General features: G+C 43.1%; 1 protein-coding gene across 10 annotated transcripts in view; it reads left to right on the forward strand.

Annotated features, from left to right (window-relative positions):
• ARHGAP24 (Rho GTPase activating protein 24) overlaps positions 1–26271 on the forward strand; it is a 236912-nt gene that overhangs the window by 178380 nt on the left and 32261 nt on the right. For 9 of the 10 annotated variants that reach the window (XM_080591963.1, XM_080591964.1, XM_080591962.1 and 6 more), the window contains one exon: positions 18946–19068. In XM_080591963.1, the coding sequence (XP_080448089.1) occupies positions 18946–19068 (123 nt within the window). The other variant, XM_080591967.1, reaches the window with a different exon arrangement.

Below are 26271 nucleotides of genomic sequence, written 5' to 3' on the forward strand. Positions count from 1 at the left end.
AAGGAATGCAATAGCAAAGCTACATGAAGTGAACTCACTGCGAAATACTGCTGTTGAAGTGCTGCAGGATGGCTACCCATCTACCATGCTGTAGTGCTACAGCTATTTAAAACAAACAAACAAAACCTTTGCCATCAAAGCTTGGGGTTGCTTCCCAAGCTCCAGGGCAGAGCAGCAGGAATGGGAATATTCAATCCATCCCCAAACAGAGAGGATGGGAAGCTAAGTGGAAATACTGAATATTGCAAATGTCTGCTTTTACAGGGTACCTGCATTAAAGCACCCTGTAAATGGGCAGATGGGCACAGCCAGTTGTTCAGTGTTGGCTGGCAGTTCAACATGAGTGTGCATGTGCAGTGTCAATACAGAGTCACCCTGAGGGCTGGGTTTGTCAGAGGGGGAGTCCCAGGTGCTTGAAATGTCTGGAGCCTGAACAGAAAGAGCCCAGGCACCAGTGCCACCCTCTCTTCTCTTGGCTTTTCTGGGGTATGTACGTCCCTATCTAGCAACTCCTCCTCAGGGCTGAAACTCTTGCCCATTATCCTGTCCCCAAAGGTCATTCCTGAGATCCTGTCGGAGCACAGACAAACACAGTCTTCTGTAGGCTTTCTCCGCAGGTGATAGCCTTCCAGTCTCTGGGCGGCTACTTCAGACCTGTGAGGTCAGGAGCATTAAACATTTAGAAAAAGAAAAAAGAAAAAAAAACACTGGCTAGACCTTGTGCGAAGTTACTAAGTACACAGTTGTGTTTACTTAGAGATAAAGCACAAGAGATTAGACAACACCTAAATTAGTAGTATTCCTAAAAGCATTGCTTGTGTTTGGCGTGTCCTTCACGAGCACGCTGCCCATCAGGTGGGGACGGTGCTGGGCGGGCTGCTTGGGGGAGCCCGCTCTGCCTGCAGCGGAGGTGGGAGCTGCTTGTGTCTGGGGCCGCACACCCTGCAGGCGCAGCGTTCCTTCTTGCCTGAAGGTTTGAAGTCCTTGAAGTCCTCCCTGAGAACTCCTCAGGCCTTCCTTTGTCACTTGTCCTTGTCAGGTTGCTGTAGCTCTCCCTTTTGTTCATTTTTCCACACTTCCACTTCGCAAGGGTGGGAACTACTTCCTTCTTGCTCAAGCAAATGTGTAGTCCAAGGAATACCCCAAAGCAGCAGCAGCTGCTGAATGTAATGACTCATGTAATGAATGTAATGGCTCACGATCGTTTCTGGTCTGGCATGGACGGATCCCAGTCTTGCTGGTCTCAGGAGGATACACAAATGGAGGCATTAGACGAGAAAACAGTTTTCAGACTAGCTATTCATATTCCAAGTCAGTTTTCACAAAGTGCTCCAACAGATTTCACTGATCACCGGGTGAGTATATGTGGTGTGCAGCTACTATTGAGAGGCAGAACCAGGCAGGATGACAGATAAAAGAAAAACGTGAATGAAGGATCAGGGTTGTGTGCCTTGGGAGACTGAAGCACACAGGAAGAGCATGGAGAAAATACACAGTTAAATGGCAGGTAGGTGAAATGAGAGTTTATCTGCCACTAGATTAATGGGGGTTGATAAGCCCTAGCTGTTACTTAACACCTCAGTGAAGCAAGGGTTAATTGGTCAGCATGTTTTTAGACTTCAATTAGCAAACTGTAACTTGAACTGTAGCATGTTATTTCATGAATATTCTCTTTTACTTTGTCACTGTCTATCTTAACGTGGAATTATAACAAATTTGAGCATTTGTGCTTTATTTTCTCGTCATCTAGCATTCCTCACCAAACACAGAGGATTTCCTTTGTGCTGTAAACCAAGCAGGATTTTTGCTTTGCATCAAAGGATAGCAAATGAGGTCACAGACGTGCACTTTACAATATTAAAACTGAGACACAGCACAGTGTGGTGGAGATGACATGGTTTTTGGGGACAGGCCTGAGCTTACCTTTCTTCAGACCTGTGAGTCGGGATGCCACGTAGCCAATTAATCCCTTAGCACCAACTGAGTCTTCTCATGACAGGTCACTTGATATCTGTGGAAAATAAAAAAAAAAAAAAAGAGAGAATGCATCTTCTCTAATAGGTTTTCCAATTTCAAAGAAATAACTAATTCGTGTTGCAGCAGGAAACCTCTTCTGAACATGGCAGTGTTGTCCCCTGCCATACGTTTGATTTTTCTCGAGGAGCTGGGCTTCAAGAGCACCATGCAGTAGGAGAACTTCTCATATTTCTGGCAATCTTCTTTCCTGTGGAAGCCGCAAGTGTTGCTGCAGTAGCAGCCTAGGTGTGTCTGTTGGGATTTCACCCCAGAAATGGGGCTTCATTCCAAGTCACCTATTTATGTATAAAAATACACCTCCTGTTGTATCACTGCATGCTGGATCAGGGCTGTCTGATCTCAGAGCTGAGTCTGGCTGAGCAATGGTTACTGAAACAGTTGACATTTTGGAGGCCCAGCCTCTGTGGTGAGAAATCTGCCACCCAGCCACGTGGTGCGTGTTTTAGTACAGTCGTGGAAGTTGCACTAAAAAATTGAGAGAAGAGGTCTGTAAGTTTAGTTATGTGTCTAAGCAAAATCTGCTTTCAGGGAGAAAAGCTATTAAGCTGCAGAAATCTTATTAGCAGTCCTGAGTGGTAGACTTTGCTATTAGATTTTAAATTGCAGTCCTGGTGTGTTTCAGTTCATCAGAATTATTCAAGGCATTCTTGTGAGAATTACGCCTACATGGTAAGAATGCATAGTGACATTTAGTTTAATATAGTAATTCATTACGTCTAGATTTGTTTACCGCTCTAACTGTATCATTATATTTCCACCATCGTTTTGAATTAACCTGGTCTCTCCCCTCAGATCCTGCTGCCTTTTTCATTTTCTTTTCCCTGGGATGTTGTGTCTTTATAATTACTTGATCAGCATTTAAACAGAGCGTTTCATCTCAGAAAAACGAGCAGAGAAAAGCACGAGGCAATTGTCCCTGTTTTGTAACAGAGCATCTGAAGCTGAGGGAAATGGCAGGACTTTGCTCAGCTTCCTTGGTAAGTCAGTGGCAAAGAACAACTCCCAGCTGGCACATGCGCTGCACGATGGTACAAAAGGAGAGGCTCTTGTCCTTCCTTCAGTGTGCCCCGACATCTGTGTGGGTTTGGACATACCCAGCCTAACTACTGCAGCAACGGGCTAGTAGAGAAGGCCCAACCCCATCTGTGGATACAGAGGCCGGATCTGCAGGTCTTTGGGACTGTTTTCATCCATTTTGTCTATCTGTCAGTGTGTTGTCGTGTGGAACAGAAGTTACTGCTGGAGTAGTCCAGCCCCCTAAGAGGGACAGCTTGCACATTACTGTTGCCAGATGCCTTTGAAGGCATTGATAGTTAATCCTTCAGTAGAAGAGAAACCATCAAGTTCTTTTGTGTAAATTAAATTTATTTACTCTGTGTATACCAGTTACAGAACAGATTAATCTGCATATCCAACAGGCCACTTCCCCTCCCAGCAGTTTCGATGCAATGGCCAAAACCTAACTCTTTGGAGGCCATTCTGCATTAAAAATGAGTCTGGTCAGAGACTGCAAAGAGAGAGAAATGAAGGCAGGAAACAAACTCCCCTGCCAGAGCTGACGCAGGAAAAAACTGTATCCCACAGCATGGCAATGCAACGTTTCTCTCAGGCTGACTAGTACCAGCACGTGAAGGACTGCTTCTGACGTGTCGTCCCTACAGTGTCACATAGCTCTGAGCTGGTGAGTTTTGACTTTGGTCCCTTGGCAGGCTGGCCATGGCCAGCACAGATAGTTCATCCTGGTTCTCCTGTTACGACCCAGCTCCCCAGGAAGGGCTCTTTGCGTGTTTTGAGTTGCTTCTTCCCGCTGCCAGGTCAGTGCTTTCTCCATCCTGGGTACCACAGAAGCTCGAGACAGGTAAGCTGCGTAGTCATGTGGCTTCTTGTCTTTTTAGCAGGTTGCCCTTTAGTCATTGCATCCATTTGAACAAGCCTTTTGCCCTCAAAAAAAACACCCAGTCACTTGGCAGTTGAGCGTTATTCCCTCCACTTCAGTGCTCACTAATGAGAGAATAATTTGTATTACTGGGCTTCAGCTGACATTGTATTTAATATATTAGGAGCGTAGTGATCTTTCTTTGTTTAATTAGCCATAAACAACTTGTTTTTTTCTCCTTTGTGAGATTTTAATTTGGGATAAAGAGTTACAGTATAATTCTTCTGGGAATATTTGTAATCACTACTTCAAAATGTAGTGCGTGGTAAAACTGTGTTCCCGTTCACCTTGCTATCAATAAGTGTGTTCTCTGTACAATATTCACAGGAGACACAAGAACACAGTTCCAGGGATTTGTTAAAAAAAACTGAACATTCAAAGTGACTTTGTATCCAATTATTTATTTTCTTGACAGTTCAGAAAGTGGCAGGGGAGAATTCCTGCAAAGGAAACACAGCCCTCAGGATTAAATCGTGGTGCTTTTCCCAGAGCTGTACAATAGATTTTTCCATAAAGCTTTGAACAAATTATTTACATTTTAGGTGCTTTTATTGTTTTATTCATAATTTAGATATGCTATATCTCTGACCATAGGAATGTTTTGAAGATGAATTCTTTGCAAGGAAGTGAAAATTGTGCTGCAAATGGAAGACAGAGTTGGGTCTTACTTAAATATTGTCTTTCAACTACTTTCGCTCTGTTCAGTTTTTCGTTTCCTTCTTTTCCAGCCTCTGTCTCTAACCTAAGCAGACACTGGTAGGTAGGAGAGCGCCTCCCCTCCATCTCCCAGTGCTGGCCGACCACCCCTTCGCAGAAGGGTTGAGTGATGCTTGTCGCACCTGACTGCTGTGCAGGAGCAGTCATTCCCACAGCCTGCTCTAAGGCTGTTGTACCCCTGCCTTCTGTTCCTGGCCTGGGGCTGGATTGCGAATGTGCAATTTAGCTCTCTGTGAGTACATAAAACAATGCTAAATTCAGTATTTCTTTCTATAGAGCGAACTGCAGGGGAGGAAATGATTTTGAACTGGGGACTAATTGGGTTGCATCTGATAGATTGACCCTAGACTCCAATCCTATTCTGTGACACATGGGAGAAGTGACTCGGCTCTTACCATGATAGAGAACTTAGCTTTATCTGGCAGCTCCTGCCTAATCCATATAAGACCAGGGAAAGCCATTTTAAGTGCTGTGCCTGGCATTTCTGCTGAGCTCCTCATGTGAGCACGGCTCTGCCAGTATGTTGTTTGTGGCACTTGAAACACCCCACGCCTGGGGGCAGCCCCCCTCTTGGTGTGTGCCTCAGCACACTTCAGATGGGTTCAGCTGTTTCGTTTGGATAAGCATCAGAGAGTTTGTATCCTAACTGGGAAAACTTGATTTCTAGAAATTACGTGGGAAACCTTGCGAGAAGCAGTGCCCTCATGTGCTTTCTGACACTTGCCAGTTTGAGCTGTCATTGATTCTGGGAGAGTGTTTCTGAGATACCAGAGACACCTTTCCAAAATATCCCCCAGATTTTGGCAACTTCCATGTACGACACACTAAGTGATCCTGCAGTTCCCTCTATATTTGGAATAGGAGATTTTGGTGATAAATTTAATCATCTCGCTGGGAAGTATTTATCTCTCACCAACTTCTACCTTATCATATAATTTCTGTTCTTATTCTTACAAAAATGCTTTCTGACAGATATGCTGTATGGTTTAAGGTCAGTTACTTGCTGGGTCTGTCTGTAGTGCACATCACAATAAAAACAGTACATACCTCCATGTAGAAATAGCACCCATAGTGTATACTAACCTGATAATGAGTAGTAACCCTTTGATTGAATGTATAAGCTGTCAGAGAATGTGACAGAATTTAGGAATTCATCAAAAGAACATAATTTGCCATTGAATGATTTTGTAGCTTCCAATGCAGCTAGAGAATCTTGTTAACCATCACTGAAATCTTTTTCCTTAACTTCAAATTACCATGAGCATGCTCTTTTATTAGGCAGTAATACATTGGAAATCTCTACCATCTTTGGATGGAGGCTTCAGCCTACATTGCATGTGGTGTTTATGAACAGTAAATTTTTAAGAGGATCCAATGTCAGTTAAATTCCTCTCTCCCGTTCTGTCAGTAGCAGATATTTTCATGTCATCTTGAGGTCACTGCCCCAGGTTTCTAACTTCCCCGTGGTTCAGGCTCTGTGCTTCATGAGAAGCTCAAACGACCTGAAGGACAGATGCTGTCTCTCCAGTGTTAGCCGGCATCTGCTGAGTGTGTGGCTGCTTTGGTTCATACTTTGCAGCTGCCAGATTGCCATTGATTTTTGTCGCATTTCCCATCGTCAGAGTTTAACTCTTTCCACAGACCTAAAGAAACGTGCCAAAAATAGATCAGAAATGTCTAATAGTTCCATCTCATGTTTGTTATGTGCTGTCATGATTTTATTACATAAACTTTTTTTCCCAGTTGTTAAAACAATCATCTTGAATAACTTTTTCTTAGTTAAGGATTACTTACTTGGTATGGTTAGTGATATTTCTTATTAAATAAATAGTCTGTAGGCACTTCAGGGATATGTTTTCAACCATTAGCTGTTTAAGAAATTGCTAATAATGATCACATGCCTGTGCACGTCTGAAAGTTGGTGTGCAGTCCAGAACAGCCCAGGGAACAGGGAGCTAACATTTGCGTGTAGAAATGGACCCTCAAAGCATGCACACAGACACACTCTCATGTCAGTGAACTTGCATGGAAAGCTGATGTGAGGGTGCCCACATGAACAGCTCAGAAGAGACCTGATATTTCCACAGAGTGATTCATCTCATCCTAGAAGAGATTCCAAAGATAGCTCAGGTGAATCACCCTCTGGCAGTTCTTTGCCATAAAAAAAAGCTTGTGGCGATTAGTTCAAATGTGAAGACCCAACCTATTTTTTAAACTGCATCATAAGAGCGTTTTTGTGGGTTGTTCTCAGATGGAATGAGGATCTGGGGGCAAATCCACTGGTCTGAGAAGTTAAAGCTCCGTTGGTCACAAAAGCCCTGAAACCACCTAAGCCTATGACCAGCCGGGCCCGGAGCCTTTGGCAGGTGCTCTCTGACGAGCCCGGTGATGTACCTCTGAGGGGGAAGATGTAGGCAGCAGTGAACAAACTTCCTAGTGTTGGAGGTACGTGTGGAGATTTGCAAGGCACTGAGCGCTTTTTGTGCTCTGCAGATAACTGGTGCTTGGTGACTCTTCCTGGAGGAAAGCGGCACTTGAATTAGAAATCTCAGAAACATTTAAAGGACTGAGGAGTTGAGCTGATAATTCAGGAAGCGGCGCCGCTTCTGTCTGGGTTTGTATTGAGTTGATAGCCCAAAATGGTGCTAGGAGGCACAGTGCTCCTGGAGACATCTGATTTCAGAGGAGTTGAGGAACAAAATGTCCTGAACTGCTAACTAAAACCTCCTGCTGTTTTAGGTAACCGAGAGGGTGATATGCAGAGGCATAACTCTCTATTAGCTCTTCTGTGTACATCAATTAGCCCTGAAGTTTCATTGAGTAACTTATTCTTGTTTTGTTTTCTGAACTGCTAAAACATGGGTTTGCATTATTAAACAAGTGCATTGTGATGAAGTGATGTGTATGCATAATACATACTTGCTCAGTTAGCATATCTGTATCCTTTGGGTTGTGTATACATGCCACGAAGAGCTATTATTTTCAACTGTGATCTAATTAGAGGCCAGATAATAGATGAAATAACTAGTTGCTCTGTGTAGAAATGAAGTACTTATAAGTTGAGCATAATTCAGTGCAAACTGGAAAGCACCATGCTCAGAACCTGCGGGAGAGCATGTGCAGTTTCCACTGGAGAAGTGAAACTGCTTCTCCCTCAAAGTTGTTGGAAACGCAGTATCTTTACTGCCAGATGTTAACAAAATCGTTGCCCTGTAAAATTAGAAGAAGAACAACATTTCTGTGTAGCAAACCAGTTTTGTTATCTAAGAACAAACAATGTCTTCTTGCCTGTGTGGAGCAATGACCCCAGCTGTTGCATGAGACAGAATTACAAGGACAGGATCAATATATGGCTGAGCACCAGCAATTTCACTGTCCTGGGGTACTAGACAGTTGCCTGCTGAGCAATGCTCTTCTTTTTGGCTTGCTTTCCAAAGGAGATACACAATAATTTAGCTGTTCAACTTCGTTTTTGTGATGTGCCAGTCCCCACTACCATTCTGTTTTGCATACAGCAGCATGTTTAGAGGGATAAAAGAGCACCTAGATTTGTAGCTGCTGAAGGCTCGGGGTAGTCCATGCTTAGGAGGAACAGGGCGCTTAACGTGCGCATGCTGAGAGCTGAGGTGTGCACATGCTTCGAGTGTCATTCCTGTTAAGACTCTGAGGAAGACATAGGTGTGGTATCTAGGCATCCTGGTTTGCACGCTGAAGTTCATGTGCCCATGGCTAAAGGTAAGTCCCCCAGTCCCTGGGTGGTTGTACGCTTAAGAACTTTTATTCTGGTATCAATCCTTCCTTTCTTAAAATCGTGACAAGTTTTAACTTCCTTCAAGGTCAGATGCCAAACAAGTAAGTGCTGAGGAACTGACCTTCCAAAATAATCCATTTCAAGTTAGTTCTTTGCACTTCAGCGCAGTTCATGATGTGAGGCTGAAAAGCAAAGAAAGCACTTGGTAGCACAGGGCAGCCACCTCTCCAGCAGCAGCAGCTCTAGGATTTTGCTTTTTGCCAAAGTAGAGCCCTCACAGTCTCCTTGCAAGGCATCTTTCTATATTGGTCGCTATGTCTAGACCAGCAAATGCACGTGTGGGTTGTTTTCTCTCTCTTCAGGTACATGCCTACAGAGAGTTTCTCCATATGTGGCTGATCTCTGTTTATTTTAAAGTTACACAGTGGTCATTTTGGGTGTCCAACTTGAAAGAAGGTTGTTATTGTCAAATGATAGGAGTGCAGTAAGTTGTCTTTAAGGTGTGTCATATAAGTCAGAGAAAATTGTAAGTTGGCTGTCATTTGTGTTCTCTCAGGATAAATCAGCTATGGCAGATAGCAGAGAAGGGACCCACTAAATCTCTTGTCACTCCACTGATGGTTGTCTTCCCAGGAAACAATAGACAAAAGTAGTCTGATTAATTTGTCCAAAAAATAAGGCTTTGACAGTCTGATTTTATATCCTCTGTGTTTCCAAGTTTTCACTAAAAAGCCACAATGTTTTAATGTTTTTAATTGTTTATGGAATTTGGCAAGACTCTTTGCTTTAATCTGTACTTTCTCGAACTCATTATTTCGTAGGATGGCTCTTTATGGTACAAGTTTTGAAAGTGATGACACACAAGTGGGTCCCCCAACACATTTTCTGTAACTGGATCAATACTGGGTATCTCTCAAATCCTAGCAGAAAGGATGGATGTAGAGGAGTGGATTTCTTGTGGCCAAACTCTGCTTTTTGTTTAGTTATATCTTCCACGTCTTGATGCAAAAATACCCATGTGAGATTCCACTGCAAGAGAAAAGGAGTGAGAAGCTTTCTTGAAAAGTGATATTGAATGCAACTTTTGCCGTTCTATCCAATTATTTCACTGCTTCCCTGTGCTGTTAATAGTTTATTAAGACCAGGTAATATTGTAATACGTGTTTAGTCAGCGTTAGAAAGTTTCACATTAGTGCCAGGGTGTGTATTTACAGTCATCTGCACTGAAGCTATTTATTCTCTTTAAAAGTTTGACCTGCATCCTGGAAATCTGTCCTTTCTTTCCTATCTGCTTCTGTGAGTTCATTTCCAATATTGACTGTACAGGCAGAAGAATGTGATTTCATCTCAGCATGGCTGAAAAAGAGGTAGAACAGTGCTTTTTGTTGTTGCAGTTTCACAGAACTTCAACATAAATAAGTGGATTCACTAATGGATGCAAAAAATGTTACCAACAGCTCTGAAAACAGCTGAAAGTCACAACAATAGAACAGCAAACATGACAGTTCAGACAGCATTTTATATCACAAGGATGCTGACAACATTGAAAAATTCTTTCTGGAAGGCTGAAAACTATCATCGGCAGTGCGAAGCAAGCATGCCTCTGACTTCCACGTGGCACTGATTAACCAGGGAGGCAGCGATGTGTGCTGCTGCTCAGGGGCTGGCGGACTGCAGAGCTGTGAAGGGGTCGACACGATGTGATGGCCTTTCAGTGCAGCCTGTAAACAAAATGTTCTGGGCGGTGTGCCTTGAGCAAGAAGAGAGATGAGATTTTTAAGTGGGAATGGCACGAGGGCAAGGGGGAATGCAAAAGTTAACTGTACTGGCACCAGCGTCTTAGTTACGGGAAAGGGAAGGAGGAACAGATGTGGCAGAATAAGTGGGATCTGTGTCTGAGGATAAGGTGGCTAACAGAGAAATCCACCTGAAGCAGAGGTGAATTTTAAACTGGGAATAAAGAAAGAGCAGCAAAAGTAGGGGAGAGAGGCAGAGTGAGATGTGTGCCTGAAAAGATAAAGTGCTCTGGAAAAATAAGAGCTCTTAAATGTACGAGGGATGGCTTGAATTCACTGCTTTCTTTTCCCACATTGCTTACATTTTTCAACATAGTTATGACTGCTGATGAGCAAGCATCACAGCTTGTTGCTGAGGTATTTATGCAATAATTATGTTAGCACAAAGACTTTTGGTAGCTGTGCAATACACAGAACACGTGTATATAGCACTGTTTCATGCTCTTATCGTGTAAGATGCTTTTCTGTAAAACCTTTATAGTCATGTAGTGCAGTTGTAGCCCTGCAGCACGGCTGAAAGCTACTGGTACAGACTATTCATCATGTTACAGATGGTGAATACATTTCCTGAGCCTGCTTTCAGGTATCCAACAGCAGCTGATTCAGAGCTTCATGCAAGCAACTCCCCCTCTCGAATACCTCCTGCTGTTTTTCAGGCTTATGCTGCAAGTGGGGAAATTGTGATAGAGCACAAAGCCCACCAGGGAATGTACTTGTGTTAGCAGTCTTTTGCCATTTAACCACTTAAATTAGCCTGCAGCCCTTATGCTTAAAAGCTAATATGCACAAAAACCAATACACCTTCAATGCAAAGAACTGCTATTCAAGATGATTAACGCGAAAATCAGATTGGACGCTATCAGCAGAAAATGTGTCTTTATGCTCCGGTATTTAAAAAGCAGTACCTTCAGTATTGACTTGTTTGCAGTTTCTTAATTGCTCTCTTGAGGAAAGCGTATTAGTTCTGTGTGGAAAGAGAAATTAAATAGGGCCTCTGATATGGTTTGGTAGTAAAACAACAGTGAGTTTGATAACTGTGTATTTCAAAGCCAAGGTTCTCAGTGGTGGTGGTATTAATCGTTTAAAACATATAGGGGATTTGAGCATATCTACAGGCCATCTCCTTTCAGATGACACAACAGCACTGAGCCGGACAAGAGCAGCAGATAAACAGGACAACCCTGGGTAAAAGAACTGGAATTGTAATTTGTCTATCTTTCTCAACCCCGTCTATTACTTGTCATCAAGGCTGTAGAGGCGTAACAGCACTCAAAGTAACACAGTGGGTCTGATACCTGCTCTGGTTTTAACAGAACAATAAAACAGAGTATTTGGCAAGTTTTATGGAATACATTTTAGGAAATGCTTAGAAATTAAGTTCTAATGGTGGCTACTGCTGTGTTGTAACACCTAGCCATCCAGATAGATTTATCTGTCCAAAGATTAGTGGAATACCAGTCAAGGTATTTCACCTAATATAGTGAAAACTTACAAAGCATATGGGATTTTTTTCTTAGTATCTATTTGGTCTTTCTTGGACCAGGAATAGAGCTGGCAAGAAGTTTCTTGTTTTAATTATTGGTATGACTCAATTGTATTCTTTTTCATATGGAAGTGAAATGTTTCAGCTTCTTTTTCAGCATCTCTTACAATGGGATTCGAACAGGTGCTGCAGTAGGGACAACGTTAATTTATCAGCTTCCATTTTCTCTAAAAACAAACTTTTGGACTCAGTTTTGCCATGAAGGTCTTCAAAACACAAATCCTGAAATCTTGGGAATCATCAAATATTAAACTAAGATACTCGAATCCCTAAACCTCTTAGTCTCTAAGCTGAGCAGTGTTTTTTTTGTTGTTGTTGTTTATTTGTTTGTTTGTTTGTTATTGTGAATATGAATGAAATGCTAAGAGTTGCCAGGTTGTACTTTAATTTCTGCGGAATTCAATGCAAGATAAAACCATCAGGCATTTTAGGACGTGATTGTTTAGTTGCAAAGAGTATAACTTCTTCATTGCAGCCTAGTTCAGGGTGATTTTTCTCTTCCCTTTGGCTCTTGGAGTATCCACCCGCCGTATGGCTCTGATAATGTCTCTTAAATAGAGACCCTTCTAGGGTGCTCTCTTTTACCCCAAGTTGATACAGACATGCTTTAGAGAAGCTGTGCCATGGAAGACATAAATGAATTGAGCCTTGTCAGAAAATACAAGGCTCTGTGCAGAGTTTCAAAGGACCAGGTTTCCCTGATGAGAAAATACAGCATGCGTTATCTAACAGTCGCTTCAGAAGTAATGCTGAAGCTCCTATAAGTATGGAGTATTTAACTCTGATATTCATAGTGTTGCTTTTTTCTTTTTTGGTGGTGGTATGTTTTTTTTTTTCACATGAGTTTTTGCGTAGTTATGAAGAACTCAGTTCTCCAGACTATCTTAATTGTGTGGAAAAAAAAAAGAAAAAGAAGAGAGGGCTGACTGGGTCTTGGACTATATACTCCTTTTTTTCATCCTAGATGAACTAAGTGGGTACTCAATTCTTGGTAAAGCTTTACATAGTGGAGAATAGTAGAAGCAATGCCAGGCATATGCAAAATAAAGAAGGTTTTGAGAAAATAAAAATTAAAAAAAAAAAAAGAAATCCAGCTTTTGTCTGCAAGCCCCACGTTATATCTGCATCATCAGAACTAAGGCCTCAGCTGATCTGCAGAAATTCGTTGGTCCCTTACCTTCCCCTCCACCACAACACAGCTGTAAGAACATATGCTTGGCTGCTTAGTAAGCAGTATGTGCAGTTCAGTAATGCTGCAAGGTTCAAGTAGCTGTGTCTCTTTCGGTTATGTCTTTAAATCAGTTATCTGAGATGCAGCCATTGCTAAGTCTGTCCTACCGTAATAGAAGCCTCAAGCATATTTGCATTTGCCATAAGGAAAGGTTTCTCAATGAATCCCAGAGCCAGTTAGATATTAAAATCCTGTTAAAATACAATTACATCCAGGTGCTTAGCTCCCTCATTTTGCTTTGCAAATTTCAACCCATGTTACAACCAAGCTTTTTACAGTTAGATTATTCTGCTGGCCCAGTTGGAATGACCACAAAATGTTTTAGTGCTCAAACTGGCCTCACAGTCCAAGGGCAGTTTGAAGGGCAAATTGTCCCATATCAACTGAGTGTGGGTTGATATCGAACGGTCTTTTAGAAGCTCATCAGTGTGTCAAGTCAGACAGCTTTGCTTAAAGCAGTAGTGATTAGTGTTAATAACAAGGTTGGGTAATCATTATTTCTGTTTCATTCTTAAAAAAGAAGTTCCATTAGGAAAAAAAAAAAGAAAAGAGAATAAGGTTGTTCATCTTGGTCCGTGATACACTAGTAGCCCCTGCCATTTGCAGAGACAACTACTGCTTTGGATTACAAAGTCTGAATACAAACGATGTAAAGTGCAAGTTGATGAAGTAAATGCACATGAGCTTTTCCAGAGAAACACATTAAGTATGTCACTTACCATGCACTTAATTTGCAACACAGAGAACATTTAGGAACACCAAGTATATTGGGAGAGTGTCACGAATTCTGTGGTAATTATTGCTATTTTGCTTGTAAAGAAATACTGACTGGAGTCCTGAGCAGGAACTATAAATTACTTAGTATTGTACACTTAATGGAGAAGAGCATGCCTGCTATGTTGCACAGAGGGTTGGCACTTATTTCTACAGGGGGCTAGAATCAGAAGATTTATGCAAAACAGAGATGATGCGTACTGTTGTGATTTGCAAAAAATTTGTATGGAATATCAGCTGTACCTGATAAGGTCTTCTACCTTAAAGGCTGGTACAGCTATGAGGATTCGGCTGATACAAGATGTTTGAGGAGAAGAGGAGGGCATTATTTAGCGTGCCTATGCAGAAGTGGTGATGGACAGTAGCAGCTAGAAATTCCAGACCATGTAGTGGCCAGAACTATCTGAAAGATACTCTTAAAAAACAAAAACAAAAAAACCCTCAGGCAAGATTTTCAGAAATTTATGTCCAAGCATCAGCTCCTAAACCTTTTTGGATGTATATGGCTTATAAATGTCTTTTTTTTTTTTTCCTGAATTGATGAGTAACTAGGAGCTCCTGTTTCAATACTATATATAGGCATATTCAGTGTATTCATTGAAAACATTACCAGACTGAAATTTTTCTATTCAACATTTTCCCGAGAAACAAAAGATTTAGAAAACAAATGTGAAGAATCCAAGCAGGAGGTTGTTTCTGAAGAAAACCCAGCGGCTTGTGTTGTAATGCCAATCTGCTTTTCACCATCTTTCAGTTCCCAAGCTGAGAATGAGGGTTTCAGAATCTGTGGCTTAACGAAATGCAGAAGGGAGCTGGGAACTGTTTCACTTTGAAATTGGCCTCCAACTTTTTTTTTTTTTTTATTGGAATGTGAATATTCTTTTGAGGTTGGCCATGATATTCTCAGCTCAGAAAAAAAAAAAAAAGATTAATCCTACTTTTTGATGTTCTTCTTGGGAAAAAAAAATCTCTTTTAAACAGATGGTATGAATTTAATCCCTTTACATTTCATTCTCAAGGATGCTGGAACTACTGTTTGTAAGAAATTCAAGATGCTTTAAAAATGACAAATATTTGATTCTGAGTTCAGCCTTTATGAGTTCAGGTGGGAGAAGGGTGTTGGGTTGGACAGGAAGAAATTCCGAAAACAAAACACATTACCTGACTTTTTTTTTCCCAGCTGAGTGCAAAATGTCTGTGCACATTCACATTTTATCAACAGATGATACAAAGCAGGTGAGCTGTTGAGCCTGATACTTCAGGAAACAATCGCCTTTCAACTCTGTCACCACCTCTTTATGCTTTTCCAACTGCGTGTTGTGGTGCTGCATGAGCAAACGCAGGCTGTTCCCTTTCTTTTCCCCTGTGGAGTGGATCCCTGCAGGAACTGGCCTTTCTGTATTTTAATTGTTTTTTTCCGGTTGCTGGCAGGAGTTCTTAAAATACCTCGCCTCGCTTGTATCAAAGCAGCGCTAGCTCGGCGCACAAGGCTGCGCCCAGCATGGGGCTGAGTGGTCTCAGGCTGCCCTGGTCAGGAAGCGCAGCAGCAGGCTGTATTTACCAGTTACCGAGCTGCTGGAGGAGGCAGGAGTGGCATTTAGGAACCCATAAGTCAGTGCTAGTGCAGGAGGAGGGGCAGGGGGAGAAATCTGACCTCTTTGAGTTGGACGATTCACCATGGCATTGTGTGGTTTCACTGTTTCCAGTCCAAATGGATGCTCTGGATTGATTTATTCAATAGATGTAATTCATTTCTGATGCTGCCAAGAAAACAAAACAGATTATGGATTGGTTGGGGCTGTACAAACAAAAATGCAATATTACATTGTAGTTTCGAGAAGCAAACTGGATCCACTTATGTTTGGCAGTTACCAGAGGATGTAAGGAACAGGATGTAAACATCAGTTGTGTGAACAGCAGCTTTTCATCTTGAATATGTCAGAGTCAACTTCTTTGATCAGGTACACTGGGTTCTGCTCCTTCCAGGTCCTGTGACACCTGCAAGTAATGAGTGGAAAAGATGAAACAAAAGCTGAGTTCGTGTTCCAGCCCTTTGAGGTGGCTGGCCACAAGCAGGCCACGACCCCCAGCATTATGTGTCTCTTGTATTTGGACTGCAAATGCAGGAAAGGGAACTTGAAAAGGCATAATCTGGAGCTATACAACAAAACAGGTAAAATATATTATGGTTTGCATGCCCATATGAAAGGATTAAGAATACATTCACATCTCTAATGGACTCCATGCACAGCACCATTTTCAAGTTGAGGCACTTAATGCCAGTATCTATGGTACGAATAAGATGTCTCATTTTTGGAGAAGGTGATCTACTCACTTTCCATTATAGCTGTTACAGTAATATATGGAAGAAAAAACAAGAGTGAAGATTTTAAACAGTACCTTTCAGAGGGATCCTGTGGACATACTGAGATGTAGAAAGGTCCTTGTCATTCTGTTTAAGTTTCACTGATAACTAGTTATTTGAGGTGACTTTTTACCAAACCATGGGCATTTCTTCTTGTCTTTCCCCATACTCTTGTCTGGTTTGTATTTTAAATACAATCCCACTAGAAAATTTAACAGTTGCAATAATACACAAATTAAACATGCTATTGTATCTCCCAAAATCCTTTAGCAAGGTTTAAGACCAGCTGCTGTCAATTTTTGAATAACAACTAAATTAATGCGCAAGTAGAAGAACCGTGCGAGAGCTGGTATTGTGGTGTAAAAGAAAGGGGTCTAATTACAAAGTAGATAAATCAAGTACTGATATAAAATGGTGGAGCTCTTTCATTAGGAAACCTTTGCTTTCTTAGACCAAAAGAAAATCAAACCAAACATTGTTTTCTTTCTCTGCTAAATTAAACACATTAATTCTGTATTAGCTGAATGGGTGTTTACTTGAGTTAGTTGTTTAGAGTAATGCTCTGGAATCTCCACTGTAAATCAAATATCTAGACTCACAAGATTAATCCAGTTTATCTGGACAGCACTCTCCAGAAAGCATTTTTGTTAGAAAATTACGACTGAGTAAATCTCACATAATCTGTTGAATTTAACGATGTACATTATTAAAAGAATATGCAATGACCAGAGAGACATCCAAGAAGGAGGGTCATTAGATGGCTATGGTTGTCATCTTTTTTTTCTTCCCTATTTAGAAAGAAAATCAGGTCACCTCTTGTTTTATTCTTAGATCTGAATTCTGTTTTCTGTGAACACATCTTTTTGTACAGCAACTTACAGGGTTCTGGTCTGTAAAAGGATGCCTGCAACACAGTATGATAATGTAAATAGGATTTTTATCAGCAAAGAAAAGGACACAGCTATGTTACAGGCTTGTTCTCTATACTATGTTTATTACTATTACATTTAATAGGCAATATATTGAGGCTTTTTGTTTGTATCTTTGTTTCTGGGTCTTACCAGGTCAAGTACTCTAGATGTTATATCAAATTTGGGACCAGGTTCAGCAGAGTGTGTCATGTCTACTCTTTGTGTTTAAGTGTGAGATTTGTCCTGGCTGTAGGCAGCTTGGCCAAAAAAACGTAGAGGCTGGGTGTGCATTTCCAGTGCCTGACCACGTGCTTTCTGCTGGACAGGGTTGGTGTGGAGTGCTGCTGTTTGGAATGCTGATGCTTCCTCCTTCCCATACCCTCATCCTCCTATTCCGTGAAAGGTAAAAAATGGTGGAATGAAGCATAAAAGGCCCTTGTTTTGTAGCAGTTGCTATGGTAGTAACTGAAAATGTTCCAAAAAATAAAACACACGCTGTTTTTTCTGTAGTGTTGGCACTTAAAATAGGTTCTTTGCTACCTTTAACAATGCCTTAGAAAAAAAATAGTGTTTTTCAGACTTTTAAACTGTGATACATCCTAAAGCATACCTGCACTGTACTTCAGGTTGCTGTATCAGTCCTTGGGATGCTGTGTGTGGGAACACATGCTTGCTGTATGTATAGGTACAATTGGCAGAAGATGAGTTTCATTTGCTTCCAAGTTCAAATTTAAGTTTTGAGTAATGATTTAAACCCTAAGAATGAGTTGTCAGTTTGATCTGCCTATGTCTAGGAAATATGGCTTGTGTTTGTAAAACTGCGTTTAAGTTATTTTTGCAGTTGTGTGGCTTAGTTCTGCAGAACCTGGTGTATACAAGTAAGTTTATTCATAATGGTTGTGCCAGGACGTCATGGTTGAATTTGTTAGCCACTGAGCATGACACCTTGCAGAAGACTAGCAGTGTTCCTGAGGCAAGAACAGAAATACTTACGTTATATATGACCAGAATCAAAGATAAGGATGGAAGAAGCTGTGAAGAGATAAGCACAGAAACTCGTGGGATTTGTAGTTTTTGCATGAAATATAGCACATGCTGCTGGCTCAATGAAAGGACTTCAAAATGTCTGGTGCTGTCTTTCTAGAAGGGTTTGTTCCTACTGCAGTGCTGGAAGGGTGGCTCGAATCCCCATCTGCTCTTGAGCTAGCGTAGTGCCCATTAGGATGGAACTGATGCAGTACTAGAGGTGTGAAAACCTGTGGTGAGCCAGGTTCTGACTTTTACCTTCTCAGTGCCAGTCTGTCCTTTACAAGGAATAAGAAATCAGTGTGTTCCCTCTTAATCCTCATGAGACCCATCCAAAGCAGCGGGTTGTGCTGTGCCCGCTCCTAGCATCAGCTGCCTTCTCCTCAGAGATTCCCAGTAACGCTCGGGAGCAGCAAATGTCATTGCCAGGAATGTGACACAGTGTTCCCGAAAACAAAGATGGACTCGTCCCCACTTGTTCAAAGCACACTTCTCTCTCGCTGCGTTTATTCTCTATGTTGTGGTATAGTAACTGCTGCAAACCTTCCAGTGCATATATCAGGTTACAGATGAGTGCAGGCCCCGTGGCTCTTGGAACAGCATGGGGCTGGTTTTGTTTACCGATGACATTTATCCTCTCATTTCCTTTTGGAAGCAAGACAGCTCCTCGCTGTCTGATGGGGAATATACTTACAGGACCTTCTTTTCGTGCCGTAGCTGATGATAAACACTCCAGTGCACGGTGTCATGTCTGCTTGCCACGGAGCTGCTTTTACCACTTTCCGCAGTCAGTCTGGCAGGAGCTGGCTCGGCAGGAAAGCAAAAGGGTTTCTAAAGTGCAATTATCTTCTCTTGCAGGAGCAGACCGAGAGCGGATGACAGCTAATCATGAGACGTACCTTCTCATGGCGGGCACGCAGAATGACATGGAGGATTGGGTGAAATCCATTCGCAGGGTTATATGGGCACCATTTGGAGGAGGTGAGTCAGCGAGAGAAAATGCAATGCTCCAAGTTGCACAAAGACATAGGGGCGACTTTGTCATCCCTCGCTCTCAGCCAGAATTTGAAGAGGAGGAAACAAGAACGGTCTAGATCTTTCCAAAAAGTGGAACAGGTCCTTTGTTTTCACTTGCAACGCAGGCATCAGGTGTGTTCCTACACAAAGCACTCAATTAAAAGGCTTTAAACTATCTGGAACTACTTTCCTTGATAGGGATAGCACAGGATAGCATGTTACCAAGGTGAGGGAAGTTTTCACAGAAGATGTGTCTTCTGCGAAATCAGCTTTCCACTGGGAGACCTAGGGTAATTCCTCTGGTCACCAGCTAAAAGACCATCCATGTTAGAAGACGCTGTCAGTGATTCTCCTGCCAGTGACAATGTTATTATAAATCTGTATACTCTGATAGTGAGCCTTGGAATATTAGCACAAGCATTGTATGCTAGTCTTTTTCTTTTGATGGGCAGACCCAACAATTTTAATAGTACTGAATTTATGGGAAGAGCAACTGGATTGCATTGTGTGCTTTTTTTGCTCTTTGCAGGTGTTGTTAGCATGGAAAAATAAGGCAGAATTGTCTCCGATCATACAGAAGAGCAGTTATCACAGAAAGCTGTGATAGGTGACTGCATATGCCTTTTTTTTTTTTTCACCTGTCAGACACAGCACAGGAGAGAGGATGGGAGGGACTGAAGGAAACTACCATTTTGATCAAAACTTTTCTTCTAAGCCACCCCCCATCTTCTTCTGTGCTTTGTTCAGGTTGTTTAGTTCTTAGAAGGCTTTGTCCTCACTGGTGGGCTGCCCTGAGGGACTTGGTCAGCTGGGGCTTGCCTGGCACGTCTTCAAACATGTCTGTCTTCTCTTGGTTCCTCCTGGGGAAACACGTGCTGGAAAGATAATGCTAAGCAGTCATCCTGCTGAGAAGTGGTCTTACGTGTTCGTAAGCTGGTACTGTCCTGGGACTGCGCATATAGGGTTCGCAGGATGATGTTTTTAAAACCCACAAAGTGAGAGGTTTATCCTCAAAAGTGTGGTCTTCTACAGGCTTATTGAGTTGGTGTGGGGAGGTGGGAGGGCCATGGGCTTCTGAAGTTAGGCTAGGGGAGAAGTGTACTTCATATAGCACATGTTTATGTAGCACAAAGATTATCTATCCCCAACCTTCTGTTCATGAAGAAGTTCTCATGTTGAGCTCTTCAGTGTTCTCCCACTTGAGTCAAATAGCAGCGTAAGCTACTGCAGCAATGCAGACATTTGGGTGCATAACAGAAGCGTATTTTTCACAGAGAGAAACTCTCTCTCTGTGTTGTACAGCTGTTTTCCACCAGCACAGCGTCTGTCCATGCCAGACAGTGAGCTGCGGCAGCCCTGCAGTACTTGGGCAAACGGAGAGGTGTCACCATTTTACAGGTGGGGAGCTGACATCTGGTGAAGCTGTGTTTCTAGCCCCCATCTGCGCAGAGGCTGTGACAGAGCTACAGATAGAAACCAAATCTCCTGAGCCCTGACCCCGTGCTTTCTTCACCAGCCCCTCATTTGCTTTTATAGGGCAAGAGCTATTTCTGTTTTACAGCTGGGAATCCTTCCAGCCACCATGGAAACTCGCAGGACACCCTCATTGTTGTAAGAGTGTTTAACGCCAAATACTGAGAGAAGCACCTAGCTGAGGAGTTTGCAAGCTGATTTGAAAAAAAAAAAAAAGAGAGAGAGAAAGAGAAGGGTGCAATCCTTAGATTACTGTTTAAATAAATTTGTAGTTAACACACTTATAAATGTGTTCTCGTTTCCCTATTGGATATCTTGAGCATATACACTGACTTCAGGATTACTGTATTAGGAAACAAACAGTTAATTCCTGGAAAACGTGAGAATAGACAGAATGGGATTTTGGGTTTAGTGTTTATGGAGAACATCTGACTCTCAGTACAAGGTAAAAGCAGTATCAAGGGAGGTGTCACCATTAAGAACTGTGCCAATACAATGTTCCCTGGTTGATTAACTATGGGTTATTTAAGTTGACATTCTGAGATATCTTAACAAGGACTGTTAACTGTTCTGTAATCATGTATGGGTGGACACGCTCGTATTTTTCTTACCTGTTCCTACAGAGATGTGTCTACAGCTGCTCTGCAACAGTATGACCCTCCTAAAGAAGGGTTCCTCTGGCTTAAGGCGTTTAAGAGCCTGTCTTGATCAGCTGTAGCCACTGAAGTTAAGAAATCTATTACATTAGCTATAAACAAGATACAGAAAAGTTGTGGTTGTATAATAATGACTAACCAGTAACTAGTACATTTCTTGCAACACAAAATTATTTCAGTTAATTAATCACAATACCTGTTTTCTAGCTGCTTCTTAAATTTCAACACTAGGTGGTAAACTACAATAGTCTGGTGTCATAAAAGTCCAGTGCCACTTTCATGAGCAACATATTTGGATTTTCCAGTTCTTTTAAGCATTGTAAGCAAGTTGTGTGTGTGTTCAATGGATGTCTCTGAGTCTTGGTGAGCCACCTGTGTGTGAAGTTTGGCTTGCAGTGGGAAAGGACTCCTGGTACCAGAGCAAGGAGCTCTGTGAATGATTAACCATATCATTAAAACGTTATTTGTTAACCTGTGCTAGAAAGAGAAGAGGAGGGGAGGGAGGCGGGAAGCCGCTGTGGTGATCAGAAACAGCTTGTTTTTTGCACAAAAAGCACAAGGTGACTGTGGAAAAATCTCTGTCAGGGAAGAGAAATGTAAATGAGCCAGGGCATGTAATGCCTGTTTGCACATGAAATTCCTTTCCTGATTAGATTTTAAAAGGCAGTTTTTAACAGGAGGGAAAGGCCTGTCCTCTAACTGCAGAGCCTGCGATGACGGGGGAGGGAGGAGGCGAGAAGGAGCGCGAGCGTTTAGCAGGGTCGTGGCAGGAGGTCTGGTACCTCCTGCGGGAGCTGGGCACAGCCTGCCTGCTGCTCGAGCTGCCGCACGCGACAGCCGCCTGAAGTCAACTCAAAGTCACCCGGTGGAGCAGAGAAATCCGCGCTGCAGCAGCAGCAGCAGCAGCTCCCTCCTCTCCGCCGCTTCCCTGCACCTGCTGCATGCGAGGGGCTGGCGCAGCGGCGGTGGCTGCCATTGCCAGGCGCGGGACCAGGAGGGAGCGAGCAGAGCATCCCCGTGTGGAGGCATGTATTCCTCGGCAGCAGCCCGGGATCCTGCTGGCAAGGACGCGTTGCTGCTGCTGCATCTGACGCGTTTCTCCCACGAGAGCTTCTGGTAGTTCGAAGGCAGTCGAACGAGAAGCCCACACGGACGGACGTCAGGGAGCCAGGTACATAAAAGGCCTCCTGAGAGGAATCCGGTATGGACAGAGAGCCCTTTGGGTGAAGGGGCTGCTTTTTCTGCTCCTCCGTTGCAGAGATAAAAGGAGCCAGCGAGGAGTATCGTATCCCGGAGGATTCTTTGGTGGCCTTTTCGGTATTGTTCTCCTGTTTCTCCTTGTGCACCGCAGAGCACTGACCTTTTCCCGTGGAATTGGAGTCTCTGCCACTCCACCCCCTGTTCCAGCTGGGAGGACGAGGTCTTTCTCCGCCTCTGTCTGTGCAGGCACTTCTGTTTGAATGGAAGATACATCTTTCTGCTGAAACTCTTTTGTTGTGCCATTGCATAATAGACGGTTGTCTCACCGCAGGAAATAAAAGAAACGAAAGGAAACAGAGAGACGGAAGGAAATTGTTCCCTAAAGCAAAACTGAAGCAGGGAAGAGAACACTAAAATTACTTCAAGCTTTCTCCAAGAGCTAGAAGACCACTAATCTCCTAGCTCCAGAGGAAAATACACTATTACAGAAACTCCTCAGCAGTCAGTAACGATGAGCAGCCCTGGTGTTTTGTCTGGATGCAGCTGCTAAAGGAAAGCTTTGGAGGGACGTGGGGTCTCTGGCCTGTATGATGCCTGAAGACAGAAATGCTGGAGTCCGCAGCCCAGGTGCCTTAGCGGCACCTCCTTTCATTCCTAAAACTACTTACAGGAGAATTAAGCGGTGCTTTAGTTTCCGTAAAGGTAGGTCTGTTCTCTCACTGTGTTCTGCTTTGCTAGTGAAGCCAGGTTTCTGAGAAGTCATGGGGGCTGCATGTGCAGGCAGACGAGAGCACCGAAACAAAAGGCATGAAACAATGCAGATGCTGACATTTCATGAATGATTTATTTACTTCTTTGTTCATTTGTTTGTAGTTGGCCAGCTGATACTGTCTCCTCTACATAATAACCCATGAATGATGGGCTGCCTGAAAGAGGTGGCTTGAGACAAGATTATTGCAGAGCTTCTGAGCAAAAATCACTGAGAGGAGCTGGGGAACTGGACCTGGGATGCTAACTGCTGCCTGTTTGGCTGGCAAAATACTGGGGAAAAGAGTTTGGGTTTTTATCTTGTTTGTGTGGGAGGACTGGCAAGAAAAGAGGGAGTAAAAGAACATGATAAATAGGTAAAAGTGCATGTGTGCAGAAGACCAAGTCCTTGGATTCAGAGATTTCTGATGGACTGAAGTGGATCCCTACAGTGCACTGTCCTGCTGCAAGTGCTGCATTGCCACTTGATTCTGCTGACCTGCAGCCTGCACTTGCCTTTCCACCTGCTGCAGAGAGATTTTTAAGGCCAGTTTTCTTCTGCATTGCATGTACACCTGTAGAAGCAAAGCATGGCAGCACTGAGGGGAGGAAGGCAAAGAGGAGGCTGGCTTTCAAAATATGTCAGCTGGAAGGGAAACACATGTCTGAGAGCGATACAGCAAGTGATGTAAGGTACTACGGTGCTGGGGCTGCGGGGGGGAAAAACTGCCTCTATGGTAAGGATAAAAAATGTGGGTGGGGAAAGAGGAAAATGTTGGTGCTGCCTTAGAAACTATGCTGGAGCAGGAAATCCAAGTGAAAGTGCTAAACCATCATGTTCTGAAGTGTGAGAAATGACCTTACACGGGGCTTATACGAATACAGTCATCATCTGCTCCTCCCTAATGTGTCCCTCCCTGCTGCCATTTGTCCTTTAGCAAGACCAGCAGCTCTCTGCTTGCAGCACTCGGTGGTGATGTAGTGACCTCACTGCTTTTGAGGGTGCTGTGTGCAGGCAAGGGCGATGCCCTGAAACGAGGAATCACAACCAGTGCGGTGCTCCCTGCAGAACTAGAGCAGGGATCAGCTATTGCCTGCCGCTGGCATGGCACTGAAAGCTGTTTGTCCCCTGTAGCCTCCTCCCTGAGGCCAGCGTTTTCCGTGCTTGCTGGAGTTTCCACGCACAGGAGGACGTGGATATGTCTGTATCAAGTGTGCAAGTGCATTTCAAGGTATTGGTGTAAATCAGAGCTGTCTGTGTCCCGTTTGTACACCTAACTATTTGAGAAATGTTTGGAAGTTTAATAAAGGATTAACTGATAATTTTGCAGGCAGCTGCCTTTTTGCCCCAGGGTACAGCCTTAGCCTCTCCAAGAAGAGCGTCAGCTGTTTACTCCTTCCCCATATGTTTTGACACAGCAATTCTTCATGTCTAAGACCCCAAATGAAGCTGCAGCACTTTGGGCAGAGGACTGAATGACAAAGGCCATGCTGCTCATTTGCTTTCCTCTAAATATCATTTGTTTCAGTTCTTTTCCTACACACATGTTCTGTCAAGAGTGTTGCCGCGAGGCCCCTAGATCAGAGAGCTCAGAATGATGGTGCACATGTTTAACAAGGTCCATGTCCCACTGGAGTCAACAGAAATATGATAGTTAATTGGACTTTCAGTTAAGCCTTTACAGTGACTTAACAGGCAAATTAAGCCAACTACACTCATCTTACTAATTGGCTTCAAGAATTCTTGTAACTTCATTTGCAGTTTGTATACCTAAGTGTAAAAATGGGCAAAACTAGCCTTCTGCAAACCCAGCCCATACACTTAAATAAAACAGATCGATAAATTCTAAGCTGTGCAATACAACACAGCAAAGAAAATTAACAGGGAAAGCCGTTGGCTGCTCACTGGAAGAACTACAAGGGAATCACAACACTGTAAATTTAGACAGAGATGTACCATCATGATGATGCAAGTTGTAGAACCCCTTCTGGAAATCCAGATGAAAGCTGCATTGTGTTAGGCCCAGAAAAATGAACTGTCCTTTGGAGGAAGGTCATGTCATAGGAGAAATGGCTGCTCAGAAGGTGGCACCTGAACAGAGACAGAGCCAAAAGTCTTTAGAGCCCAAATCGGAGGAGATGCTCTCTGCTTGAGTAGCATCATGGGAACCTCCTGAGGGGGCATAGAGCGTAAGTGCAGAAAGGAATGAATACCCGAGGGTGACTTGCTACTGCATACAGTGGTGGGAACATCAGGTGGCATGTGAGTGACCAGTTTTGGAGAAGAAAGTGGCATTGGCTATGGCCGGAGAAAGAGTAGCAGCCCTAATCCAGCTGTGTTAAGCTCCTGGTGATGTTTTAAAAATTGCCTCCCTTCTTTTCCAGCCAGTAGCTATTTCTGCTCTTCTTTCAGACTTGTTTTTTCTAAGCAGTAACCTCTGTTGTGCAGCTGTGCTCAACTCCAGGGCAGGGACCTTATCTCCTGCTGGCATCACATTGACTGTGGGGTAGGAGAAGGCTCGTAGGTAAGAAAATGAGTCAAACAAGAGCAAAATTCTGCCATTGCTGTGTCTTTTTGTTTTGTTTTGTTTTGTTTTTCCTCTCCTTTACATTAAAAACATCTGGAGAGAAGAAGGAAATACTGCGTGCATTTGATCCTCTCAAAATAGCATGTAGTGCTGGGGAACAGCAAAGCAGAAAGCTGGTGAGAAATAACAGTTTAAAGCTCCATATGAAGTGTTACACAGCCATGGAGGACTTGATCCCTGTGTTGCTGTTGAAGACCCTTCCCCTGATCTTTTATTTTCAGTGTCAATTACTGATTAGAGTTTGAGGGGTGCCTCAAGTACTCTAATCTGAGACCAGTTCCTTAGCCCTTAACTGGCCCTTTCTGATCAGTACGGTCCATAAACTAAGAGCATGTTCTGGAAGGTGGAAGATCCTCTCTGCTGCACAATGAGAGCACACGCTGTACAGGCATGGGCTCTGTGTTGAAATTATCAGCCCTCTGGGCTTTATGCTTCTGAAAATGTTGCTGCTGTCTGAATTGCTCAGGGGCAGCACGGAAAAGGCAGAACCTTCTGGTTCACCA

The sequence above is a fragment of the Anser brachyrhynchus genome (assembly GCF_964034855.1).
Source record: "Anser brachyrhynchus genome assembly, chromosome: 4".
Classification (NCBI taxonomy): domain Eukaryota; kingdom Metazoa; phylum Chordata; class Aves; order Anseriformes; family Anatidae; genus Anser; species Anser brachyrhynchus.